Here is a 13,300-nt window from a genome sequence, read left to right as displayed (position 1 = left end):
AAGGGGTACACAGTTCTGATGACCTGGGGGTCCCCAAAGAATTCCCTGAATATGTAGGGATTTCTTCTCACTTCCTGTTTGGCTACGGGACAGGCAGTGAAGAAAATCTCTGCAATGGGCAAACAGATGGCGAGAAAAAAAAAAAAATTTGTAAAACTATAATGCTAATTTAAATAAATGTAAACAGCCATGACCAAGGCCAAGCACAGGAGCGCCCTCTTATTGTGAAGAACCAGTTTAAAAAGGCAAAGTAATAGAAACACAATATCCTTATTCAAATGAAAGGAGGACACTAGTTTGGTTGAGGGTTCAGGTGAAGGACCTTAATCTTATGCAAGACCACAAAAAAAACCTGTCTTTCTAGCAGAGAGGGGGGTTTGACCACCAGCATGGCTACCCACAGGCTGAGCTTAATTTTGTATCTTTTGTTCTTCTCCTGCAGATGCCACTATAACCCATTTGTCAAGACTAAGATGAGAGCTGAAGTTGTCAATGAACAAAGGAGAGATCTTTGCATTAGCTGGGTGTGCACAGTCGATTTTTAGTGACTTCTATAAGATAGTCTTCTTCCAAGAGCGATGGCTCCATATAAAAGTCTATGGGGATTGATTGCATAGATGCAGCCAGTGAAAAGATGGTTTTACAGAAGAATGTAAACACTGCAGTGGATAGCAGCATGTAAGCAAGTGTATTTATACACACGAAGGAAACAGTGTGCTGTTCCACAAAAAAAAAAAAAAAAAAAAAACACCTTATAGCGCTTATACGGATCTCTTGGGTAGATCCCAAACACAATTTAAAATGCTGGTGTTAACATATACAGTGAATAAATTGAATACATCCAAACACAACATCCAATTGGTCAAAACTCCACAAGGGGGTCGGATGCCCTATATCCAGGAAATTCAATCTACAGCTATTGCAGTTGACTCAAGGAGTTTTTGTTTGTGTTGTCGTACTCCCCAGGTTATTTTGGATAGACTGAGGGATGTGTTGACAGGAGATTTTACCAAGAGATCAGAAGCCGACGTGTTTCACTTTGACAGCTTCCTCAGGACCCAGTACCCTTGGATATAGTGCACTCAACCCTTATGGAGTTTTGCATTAACAAAAGGGCAGAGTACAAGAGGAGGCCATCTATCTGGAGGCATATTAAGCTAACAACTCAAGATTTGTCAAAAAGCGCAGTAAGACCTGTGGTGGGTCATAGAGTGAGGTGAGCGGGCATTGCATCTAAAAGGTGTTTTTGGTGATGGCAATTGACACATAGCTGTCTTTGGAATGATGGATAGCCCATGTCACATTTTTCACCTGTGAAACTTATTAAAAGTCCACTTCATATTTTGACCATTGGATGTTGTGCTTAGATGTATTCAATTTACACATTGTATATGTTCACAACAGCACTTTAAATTGTTTGTAGGATCTACATAAGAGATCAGTATAAGCATTATATGTTTTTTTTCTTTGTTCAACAGCGCACCATTTCGAGAGATAGATATATATATACAGTGGGACAAAAAAGTATTTAGTCAGCCACCAATTGTTCAAGTTCTCCCACTTAAAAAGATGAGAGGCCTGTAATTGTTATCATAGGTATACCTCAACTATGAGAGACAAAATGTGGAAACAAATCAAGACAATCACATTGTCTGATTTTTGAAAGAATTTATTTGCAAATTATGGTGGAAAATAAGTATTTGGTCAATATCAAAAGTTCATCTCAATACTTTGTTATAAATCCTTTGTTGGCAATGACAGAGGTCAAACATTTTCTGTAAGTCTTCACAAGGTTGTCACACTGTTGCTGGTATGTTGGCCCATTCCTCCATGCAGATCTCCTCTAGAGCAGTGATGTTTTGGGGCTGTCGCTTGGCAACACGGACTTTCAACTCCCTCCAAAGGTTTTCCATGGGGTTGAGATCTGGAGACTGGCTAGGCCACTCCAGGACCTTGAAATGCTTCTTACGAAGCCACTTCTTCGTTGCCCCGGCGGTGTGTTTGGCATCATTGTCATGCTGAAAGACCCAGCAACGTTTCATCTTCAATGCCCTTGCTGATGGGAGGAGGTTTGCACGCAAAATCTCACGATACATGGCCCCATTCATTCTTTCATGTACACCAGGTATATGCAATTAGCGGACCTCCAGCTGTTGCAGAACTACAAATCCCATGAGGCATAGCAAGACTCTGACAGCCACAAGCATGACACCCAGAGGCAGAGGCATGATGGGACTTGTAGTTTTGCAACAGCTGTAGGTTCGCTAATTGCAGATCTCTAATGTAAACGGATCAGTCATCCTGTTCCCTTTGCAGAGAAACAGCCCCAAAGCATGATGTTGCCACCCCCATGCTTCACAGTAGGTATGATGTTCTTTGGTTGTAACTCAGCATTCTCCCTCCTCCAAACACAACGAGTTGTGTTTCTACCAAACAGTTCTACTTTGGTGTCATCTGACCATATGACATTCTCCCAATCCTCTTCTGGATCATCCAAATGCTCTCTAACAAACCTCAGATGGGCTGGGACATGTACTGGCTTAAGCAGGGGGGGGACACATCTGGCACTGCAGGATCTGAGTCCCTGGCGACGTAGTGTGTTACTGATGGTAGCCTTTGTTACGTTGGTCCCAGCTCTCTGCAGGTCATTCACTAGGTCCCCCCATGTGGTTCTGGGATTTTTGCTCACTTTGACCCCACGGGGTGAGATCTTGCGTGGAGCCCCAGATCGAGGGAGATTATCAGTGGTCTTGTATGTCTTCCATTTTCTAATTATTGCTCTCACAGTTGATTTCTTCACACCAAGCTGCTTGCCTATTGCAGATTCAGTCTTCCCAGCCTGATGCAGGTCTACAATTTTGTTTCTGGTGTCCTTCGACAGCTCTTTGGTCTTCACCATAGTGGAGTTTGGAGTGTGACTGTTTGAGGTTGTGGACAGGTGTCTTTTATACTGATAAAAAGTTCAAACATGTGCCATTAATACAGGTAATGAGTGGAGGACAGAGGAGCCTCTTAAAGAAGAAGATACAGGTCTGTGAGAGCCAGAAATTTTGCTTGTTTGTAGGTGACCAAATACTTATTTTCCACCATAATTTACAAATAAATTCTTTCAAAAATCAGACAGACAATGTGATTGTCTGGATTTGTTTCCACATTTTGTCTCTCATAGTTGAAGTATAACTATGATGACAATTACAGGCCTCTCTCATCTTTTTAAGTGGGAGAACTTGCACAATTTGTGGCTGACTAAATACTTTTTTGCCCCACTGTAGATAGAGATGATAGAGATGATAGAGATAGAGTTTTGTTTTTTTGAGTGGTACAGCAGTAATGGTTCAGCAGTTCATTTACATTTTACTTTATAGATCATTTACATAGCAGCGCATAAGCACTTTATATTGTAGCACATGTAAGCAAGTGTGCATCCATGTTTGAAAGTCCTTTAAATAAGCTCTGAAAATAACACAAGGAATGAGTTTGGGATTACATATTTACCTTTCTGATGATTTAAAGCAAAGGGCTGAAAATTTTTGGCATACTGCAGCGCCTCCGTCTGGTTGGCTGCTCCACCCATCAATAAACTAATAAAGTATAACCTGTGTAGCTTGAACTCCAATGAACTGTTCTGAGCCATTAGCATTTCCCTGTTTGACACTGCCCACCTGAGGAGAAAAAAATGGAGCACTTTGAAAAATGTAATTGGAGGATTATTGGAAACAGAGTTGAAAGTAGATTTTTTTTCTCCTTTTTTTAAAGTTACTTTACTGGATGATTCTTTTCTTTGGAAAAAGGGGGGGTGTAGCTTACAATTCACATAAAAGAGCTTGGCAAAAGAAAATAAAAAAGAACTAAGCAATATATTTAAGAAATATATAGAACTATTTTAGAAGCAACATTTATCATATGGACTTGATAAGTGCTATACATCAAATTCATAAAATACCCACTCCAAGGCTGGTCGGAGAACTCGAACTTTCAATGCTTCCAATATTCGGTTAAGTTCCACAAATGGCTCTTTTTGGCTTGCATCTATAGAGAGACCGGCTTCCTGAAAAGGAGAAAAAAAAAAGTCAAAGTTAGCAAGCCAAAAACATGCTGGAAAGTATTAGCATAGGTTATTATCACAACCGTAAGAACATCAGAGCTGCTTCCTCCAGGTTGATTCATACAGGATACCTTCAATCTCTTCTGCTAATTTTACAAAGAAGCAAAGTTTACTGTCAAAATCCTTCAGTGGAGTGGATTGATCTAAACCCTTCTCACAGCGATTTCTTCTCTTACCCCATAGAAAGAGGACATTGCAAGGAGGGAGTGAAATGAGCCCCTGAAAGATTTTGACAATGAACCTGTGAGTGACTTTGCTTATTTGTAAAGATCAAGAAAAATATTGTCCATATCCTTTATGAATCAGTCTGGGGGTAAGGAGCTCCGAAGTGCCAACTGTTGATTTATAATCTGGTGTGATGATTACAGAGGCAGATCCCCATAGGGTCTAGCATGCTCAGTCACTTCTTGTTCTACATTCTTCTAGTATACATTATTAATTTCTGATCTGTGGCACCATATAATATAAACACTCATGTTTTCTCTAGGGACCAGTGATTACTAAATGTTGATTATTTCCACTCTTGGATACTAGATCTATGCTGTACATAGGACCTCGATGCCTAAAATCAGTTTATAACCCTCAACCTTTTGTTGACCAATCCCACCCCGTCATTCAGTTGTCAATTGACAAAACTTCAGTGGACAATAAAGGCTCTGGTATTTCACAGAGTTATGACAGAGGTGAAACTTGATACCAAAAGAGGGCAAGGCCACTGGGCTGATTATCAGGTCCACTCATGCTTCCTGCAAAACTGTTAGCAAGCTCAATGGTCAACTGAAGTAGTAAACATAGCCAGCTCCCAATGCTGCTGCAAATCTAGAGGTTTAGGGCTTGGTAGAGCTGCACAATTAATCCTTAAAAAATCGTGATCTCGATTCACCTCCCCTGATGATCTCTCCTGCTGAGTTTGACGATTCTTTCATATAAACAAGTGGAGAGATTATCTGCTCACTTAGCTGTCAAAAGAAAACATCCAGGCAGTCTGCCAAGTTTAGAACTTGAAACATTGTATCTAACTTCCTTCTTAGATCAAAGGGATAAACTTCTCTGTGTAAACAAATAACCTGGGCAATCTTCCAAGCTTTAAACAACGTGTAAATGCAGGAAGTTTAACCACTTAAAGTCTAAATCTTTTTCTCACACTTCTTTCTTAAGTTAAAATCAATATTTTTTGCTAAAAAAATTACTTGGAACCCCCAAACATTATATATTTTTTTTTTTTTTAATTTTTTTTTAGCAGAGACCCTAGGGAATAAAATGGCAATTGCTGCAATATTTTATGTCACACTGTATTTGCCCAGCGGTCTTTCAAATGCAATTTTTTGGGGAAAAATACACTTCAATAAATAAAAAAAAAGAAACAGTAAAGTTAGCGCAATTTTTTTTGTTTTAATGTGAAAGATGTTACGCCGTGAGAATCGTGAGAGAATTGTGATCTATCCTCTAAGCAAAAAAAATCGTGATTCTCATTTTAGCTAGAATCGTGCAGCTCTAGCGCTTAGACATGCAGTTGGGGAGTTGCTTCTAAGCCCCCCTCACCCCCGTAATGCCATTGGACAGGGGTGTTTACATGCCGTGGTCACGTTGCTTCGCTCCTGCGGCAAAAAATATCTATCATGTCATTAGGGTTGTAAACCCTCGCGTTTTTTCACCTAAATCCATCCTATGCATTAAGGTGAAAACTTCTGACACTGACCGGCCCGCCAGCCCCCGTTTTATTCACCTGAGCACATTCGTTCCCTCGGTGGAGATGCACTGTACCTCTTTGCATGGGGTTCTCGGCTCTTGATTGGATAGATTGATAGCAGCGCAGGCATTGGCTCTCGCTGCCGTCAATCAAATCCAATGGCGTGGGCGCCGGGACGAGTCCAGGATTCTTTGTCAATGGACGCTAATGCTGGACTTGGAAGCGAGCCCGCAAGGTAACCCCCAGGGAGAGCGCTTCTCCCAGGGGGATTTACCGATGCAAGGAGGAGCCGCGAGCACCGTTGGGGGACCCCAGAAGACGATCATTGGGGCCACACTGTGCAAAACGAACTGCACAGTGGAGGTTAGTATGATATGTTTATTTAAAAAAGAAAAAAAAAAAAAAGACGGTATCTGTGCTTTTTATTATGATGAAGATAAGATAGTGGCTCCTCTCTAAACTGAAGCATCGTAGACAGTTTATGATGCTCAATGACAGTTATGAATGAACAGAGTCAGTGATCTCTGACTGCATTCGAAAAAGGAAGGAGCCAGTAAATGACATATTTACGGGCTTCTTCCTCCGCTCTCAATCCTGACAGATAGAGGACAGAGGGGGAGGATATGGGGGACAGTCAGGGGTGATCAGTGCCCGGGGGGGGGGAGTTAAAATCACTGATCTCCCTGTATAGATTTCAATAAAGCAGCTGAAAGCAGCGGGGGGAGGAGAACTGGCTGTCAGCTGCTTTATTGAAAAATGAAGTATACAGGGAGATCGGTGCTTATAGCTCCTCCCCAGCTTAAATCTAGCCCTAACCAAGTGAGACCAGCATGTATAGCTTTCTTTTGGTGGTATTTAATTAACATTGTGTTTCTTACTATATAAAAAGGAAACAATATAAAAAGGAAACAAATGAAAATGGAAAAAAAAAAAAAAAAAAAAAAAAGGTTTCTTTGTTTCTGTTGTAAAACGTTGCACATAAAATAAACCGTCTTCATGAATTTAGGCAAAAAAAAAAAAAAAAAAACACCAAACATTCTGTTACATTTCTTTAATTGAAAAAAAATAAATATGTATAATTTTTAGTATGTGTGAGAGTTGTAGAGCCTACAAAACTATGAAAAAAAATAAATACATTTTATATAAAATTTCACACACACACTCAGAGCCGGTTCACACGGGGGCGACTTGTCAGGCGACCTAGCCGCCTGACAAGTCGCCTCCTGTTCTGTACAATGGAACCGTTCTAATCGGAGCGACGCAAGTCGCTCCGACTTAGAAGAAAGGTTCCTGTACTACTTTGGGGGCGACTTGCATAGACTTCTATACAGAAGTCGTCTTGCAAGTCGCCGCGGCAGTCGTGTGCAGGTCGCCTCGGTGAGGCGACCTGCAAGTCGTGCCGCTTCTAATGTGAACCGGCGCTCACGCAGATTTTGCAGTTTTGCCCAACAACAATGTGTAATGTGGTTTATTACACAAGCAGTATTGACTGCAATTAGGCTGCAGCCAAGTGAACTTTAGCCGGTGTTTGTTATTCTCAAACAAAGAGAAAAAAAAGGTTTAAGACACAAATTCAGAAGAAACAAAGACCCTCCTAGCAGGGTGGCTGAGAAGGGCAGATTTTTTTTATCTTAATGCATTCTGTGCATTAAGATAAAAAAACCTTGTGTGTATCAGCCACCCCAGCACAGCCGTCTTTAATATTGACTGGGCCCTGGGCAAACATTTTCTTGGGCCCCCCCAACCGCTCTTAGACATATAACAAAATAGCAGTAATGCCCTGTACACACGGTCGGATTTTCTGACGGTTGTCAGATTGCTGTCAGAAAATCCGATCGTGTGTGGGCTCCAACACACATTTTCCATCGGAATTTCCGACACAAAAGTTTGAGAGCTTGCTATAAAATTTTCCGACAACAAAATCCATTGTCGGAAATTCCGATCGTGTGTACACATATCCGCACAAAGTGCCACGCATGCTCAGAATAAATTAAGAGACGAAAGCTATTGGCTACTGCCCCGTTTATAGACCCGACGTACGTGTTTTACGTCACCACGTTCAGAACGATCGGATTTTCCGACAACTGTGTGTGACCGTGTGTATGCAAGACAAGTTTGAGCCAATATCAGTCGGAAAAAAATCCATGGATTTTGTTGTCGGAATGTCCGATCAATGTCTGACCGTGGGTACAGGGCATAAGACTCAAAATCGGTTTACTGCAGCAGATCAGGCAGCAATTGCAATTGGTTGCCAGAGGATACAGCATATTATTACCAATCACTGGCTGGTTGTTAGAGGTTACAACACATAATTTCTGCTTCCTCATTCATTGCTATAGGTTACTGCACATCATTACTGCTCCCTGAGAGATGTACTACAGGAGATGACCAGAGACCGCAAATCTAGCACAGGAGATGACCAGAGACTGCAAATCTAGCACAGGAGATGACCAGAGACTGCGGATCTAATACAGGAGACCACCAGAGACTGCGGATCTAATACAGGAGACGACCAGAGACTGCGGATCTAATACAGGAGACGACCAGAGACTGCAAATCTAATACAGCAGATAACCAGAGTACAGGAGGTGATCAACTAAGTAACCATTATAAAATTTTACCTATCAGCAGTTTACAGCTATACTGGTCATAAACAGGTCAGGGCTAGGATAACAGTCAACAAGCAGTCTATGGGGAGAAGACCTACCTAGCCAGCCAGGCTCACCACCCACTCGCATTGATTCAGGGATGGTGCTCTCAGAGGTCCAGGTGCGGGGCCCTCAGGAGGTCCAGGTGCGGGGCCCTCAGGAGGTCCAGGTGCGGGGCCCTCAGGAGGTCCGGTGGCAGGGCTCTCAAAGGTCTGGGGGCGGGTTTCGAAGAGGTCTGGAGGCGGGGCTCTCAGCGCTCCTACACCAATCTCAGCTCCAAGCATACAGGCTGCATGGGGCGGGGTCAGAGCTGCAGTAGAGCTCCTGGCCCTGCCCCCCACACTGCTGCCCGGGGAATAGAGCAATGTTTTTCTGTGCTCGGCGGGGTTATCAGGGGACCCCAATTTGCATGCGGTGCAGGCTCAAGGGGCAGTTACTTTGGCAAGCCCCCTGACCATGACAGGGCCCAGGGCAGCAGCCCCTTTTGCCCTGCGTTAAAGATGGCCCAGCACCCCCCTAATTACTTACCTGAGCCCCATCTCACTCCAGCGATGTCCACGAATGTCTAAGCCATCCGGGACACTCCTCCTGATTGGCTGAGACACACAGCAGTGGCGCTATGGGCTCCTGTGGCTGTCAAAGTGAGCCAGCCTATCAGGGGAGAGAGGGGGCGGGGCCGGGCTTTGTGTCTGAATGGAGAACGGCGCTGTGATTCAGCTCCAGTGCCCCCATAGGGAGCTGCTGACTGTGGGGGCAAGGAACAGCAAAGAGGGAAGTGGGATGAGGAGGATCCGGGCTGCTCTGTGCAAATCCAACTGCCCAGGAGGAGGCAAGTATAACAAGTTTGTTAACGAGACTTTACGATCACTAACTGCTGGTTTCTGTCCAGGGACAGGAAAAGCACTTACCAGATTCTCTACTGTCACGCCAGACAGCGCTCCCTTATACTCCGGCAATGAACTGTCCTTTGGGGTCCTCATTTCCAATGTAGGGCTCATTTCAAAAGGACCTTAGACCACAAGAGCGCAGGGGAGTAGAGGCTTCAGGGACCAGTGTAGCAAAGCAGAGGAACCTGCGGGAGCGGAGGATCAGGCAAGCAAAACTAATGTGCCCAGTCCCCAGTTGGGGTGTCATCAACCCCTTGACACCGACCTTACACAAATATGCGACCCCACTAGACTGGGCTTTTTTCTGTGGGACCGCATATTTGTTGGTCTCATCAAGAGCCCCGGGGACCGTACTAACGATCGGGACCCAGAATGCCAGATTCTGGGTCACCTGATCTCTGTGATAGCCTCTGATTGGCTACCACAGTGATCAGTCACTGTGAAGCCTGCCCTCATGTTTTCTATCATCGTATCTCTCATATTCCATGCAGAGAAAAAAAAAAAATAAATAATAATACCTTGATCAAAGCTTGATCTAGCCACTTGACCACTGGGCACTTAAACCCCCTTAATAACCAGACCAATTTTCAGCTTTTGGTGCTCTCACATTTTGAATGACAATTACTCAGTCATGCAACACTGTATCTATATGAATTTTTTGTCCTTTTTTTCACACAAATAGAGCTTTCTTTTGGTGGTATTTAATCACCGCTGGGTTCTTTATTTTTAGAAAAAAGACCGAAAAATCTGTAAAAAAATAAAATTTTCTTCGTTTCTGTTATAAAATTTTGAAAATTAGTAATTTTTCTTCATATATTTTGGCCAAAATTTATACCGCTACATATCTTTGGTAAAAATAACCCAAATTAGTGTATATTATTTGGTCTTTGTGAAAGTTATAGCGTCCACAAGCTATGGTACCAATATCTGAAAATTGATCACACCTGAAGTACTGACGGCCTATCTCATTTCTTGAGACCCTAACATGCCAGAAAAGTACAAATACCCCCCAAATGACCCCTTTTTGGAAAGAAGACATTTCAAGGTATTTAGAAAGATGCATGATGAGTTTTTTGAAGTTGTCATTTTTTCCCACAATTCTTTGCAAAATCAAGTTTTTTTTTTTTCTTTTTTTTTTTTCACAAAATTGTCATATTAGCAGGTTATTTCTCACACACCGCATATGCATACCACAAATTACACCCCAAAACACATTCTGCTATTACTCCCGAGTATGGCGATACCACATGTGTGAGACTTTTACACAGCGTGGCCACATACAGAGGCCCAACATGCAGGGGAGCACCTTCAGGCGTTCTGGAGCACCCAGGCCAATTCTGACATTTCTCTCCTACATGTAAAAATCATCATTTATTTGCTAGAAAATTACATAGAACCCCAAAACATTATATATGTTTTTTTAGCAAAGACCCTAGAGAATACAATAGCGGTCATTGCAACTTTTTATCTCGCACGATATTTGCGCAGCAATTTTTGGAACGCGTTTTTTTTGGAAAAAAAACAGTTTTTTGCTTTAAAAAAAAACAAAAAACAGTAAGGTTAGCCCAATGTTTTTGCATAATATGAAAGATGAAGTTACGCCGAGTTAATAGATACCTAACATGTCACCTTTCAAAATTGCACACGCTTGTGGAATGGCGCCAAACTTCACCACTTAAAAATCCCCATAGGCGACGCTTTAAAATTTTCTACTGGTTACAAATTTTGAGTTACAGAGGAGGTCTAGGGCCAAAATTATTGCTCTCGCTCTACCGATCGCAGCGATACCTCACATGTGTGGTTTGAACACCGTTTTCATATGTGGGCGGGACTTACGTATGCGTTCGCTTCTGCATGCGAGCACACGGACAGGGGCGCTTTAAAAAATTTTTATTTTTTTTTATTGTTCATTTTACTTTATTTATTTTAGTTTGACACTTTTTTCCAAAAAAAAAAATGTTTTGATCACTTTTATTCCTATTACAAGGAATGTAAACATCCCTTGTAATAGGAATATGGCATGACAGGTCCTCTTTACAGTGAGATATGGGGTCAATAAGACCCCACATCTCACCTCTAGGCTGTTCCTGAAATAAAAAAAAAAAAAAAAAAAAAAAAAAAGATCCTGGCTTCGATCGTAGCGGTGAGTCGGTAGAAGCACCGGAGGGCGGCGGGAGGGGGGGTCGTCCCCTCTCGCCTCCCGTAAGAACGATCAAGCAGTGTAACAGCCGCTACGATCATTCTTATGGTGTAGGGAATCGCCGGCTGAAAAAGATGATATCTGAATGATGCCTGTAGCTGCACCCATCATTCAGATATCCCCGCACAAAGTCAAGGACGTCGTATGACGGAAGGCGGGAAGTGGTTAAAACGCTTTTTTTTTTTTTTAACACAAAGTTATCCATTTATACAATATTTCTAACACATAACATGTACATACCAAAAATGACACCCCAAAATAGATTGTGTGAGACTTCCACAGCCTGGCCACATACAGAGGCTGGGTATGGCTGAGCATGGCTGGGTATTGCAGAGTATCGCCGAGTATGACTGGGTATGGCTGAGCATGGCTGGGTATTGCAGAGTATCGCCGAGTATGACTGGGTATGGCAGAGTATGGCTGGGTATCACCGAGTATTGCAGAGTATGGCTGGGTATGGCAGAGTATGGCTGGGTATGGCAGAGTATTGCGGGTTATGGCAGAGTATTGCGGGTTATGGCAGAGTATTGCGGGTTATGGCAGAGTATTGCGGGTTATGGCAGAGTATTGCAGATTTTTGTGGGGTATTGCAGAGCATGGCTGGGTATGGCAGAGTATGGCTGGGTATCACTGAGTATTGCAGAGTATGGCTGGGTATCACTGAGTATTGCAGAGTATGGCTGGGTATTGCGGGATATTTCAGGGTATTTCAGGGTATTGCAGGGTATGGCAGAGTATTGCGGGGTATTGCGGGGTATGGCAGAGTATTGCGGGGTATGGCAGAGTATTGCGGGGTATGGCAGAGTATCGCGGGGTATGGCAGAGTATTGCAGAGTATTGCGGGGTATGGCAGAGTATTGCGGGGTATTTCAGGGTATTGCAGGGTATGGCAGAGTATTTCGGGGTATTGTAGGGTATGGCAGAGTATTTTGGGGTATTGCAGGGTATGGCAGAGTATTGTGGGGTATTCCAGGGTATGGCAGAGTATTGCGGGGTATGGCAGAGTATTGCGGGGTATGGCAGAGTATTGCAGGGTATTGCAGAGTATTGCAGGGGTATTGCAGGGTATGGCAGAGTATTGCGGGGTATTGCAGAGGGAATTGCAGAGTATTGCACAGCATTGCAGGGCATGCAGAGTAGTAGGGATGGCTGAGCATGGATGGATGGATGGCTGGATGTCTCTGTGCAGCGCTGTAGGCACTACAGATGCAGCCCACAACGCTGCAGCCATCCATCCATCCGCCTCTTCGGTCACTGTGTACCGATCGGTACACAGGAGGAGAGGGGGAGGAGAGGAACCGGCGTCATCAGATGACGCCAGTTTGTTTACATGTGATCGCTCCGTCATTTGACGGAGCGATCACATGGTAAACGGCCGCGATCAGCGGCCATTTACCGGGATCTGTGATGCGCCGGGTCCTGTGGACCCGGCGATCACGGATGCTCTCGAGTGCACGCCCTAGGGGGCGCGCGAGAGCAGAATTCTGGGAGGACGTCCCTGGACGTCCTCCCAGAGTTAAACAACCGCCCTGTAGCCGTCATTTGGCTATGGGCCGGTTGTTAAGTGGCTAGGTCAGTGCCAGGGTTAGTGTTTGTGTCAAAAGGGCGAGTATTTTTTTGGACAGGAGTTATATATATATATATATAGTTAGTATCCGTGTCTTTTAGGTAGGATAAAAAAAAAAAAGGGAGAAGTACCAACAACTAACATACACATATGTGGTAATCGCCAGGAGCAGGAGAATTTATTTTGGGTTATTTGGTGGAAGG

At 43.4% G+C, this 13,300-nt stretch overlaps 1 protein-coding gene across 1 annotated transcript in view; it reads right to left on the bottom strand.

Annotated features, from left to right (window-relative positions):
* Positions 1-13,300, bottom strand: part of LOC141127992 (E3 ubiquitin-protein ligase RMND5A) — a gene marked incomplete at its 5' end in the record, with an annotated part of 50,239 nt that overhangs the window by 27,420 nt on the left and 9,519 nt on the right. The window contains 2 exons of the mRNA XM_073614996.1: positions 3,496-3,662; positions 3,948-4,048. Coding sequence (XP_073471097.1) covers positions 3,496-3,662; positions 3,948-4,048 — 268 coding nt within the window. The remainder of the gene's footprint in view (positions 1-3,495; positions 3,663-3,947; positions 4,049-13,300) is intronic.

Source organism: Aquarana catesbeiana, linkage group LG01 (genome assembly GCF_042186555.1).
Source record: "Aquarana catesbeiana isolate 2022-GZ linkage group LG01, ASM4218655v1, whole genome shotgun sequence".
In the NCBI taxonomy this organism is placed as follows: domain Eukaryota; kingdom Metazoa; phylum Chordata; class Amphibia; order Anura; family Ranidae; genus Aquarana; species Aquarana catesbeiana.
This window is presented reverse-complemented; position numbering and strand designations above follow the sequence as displayed.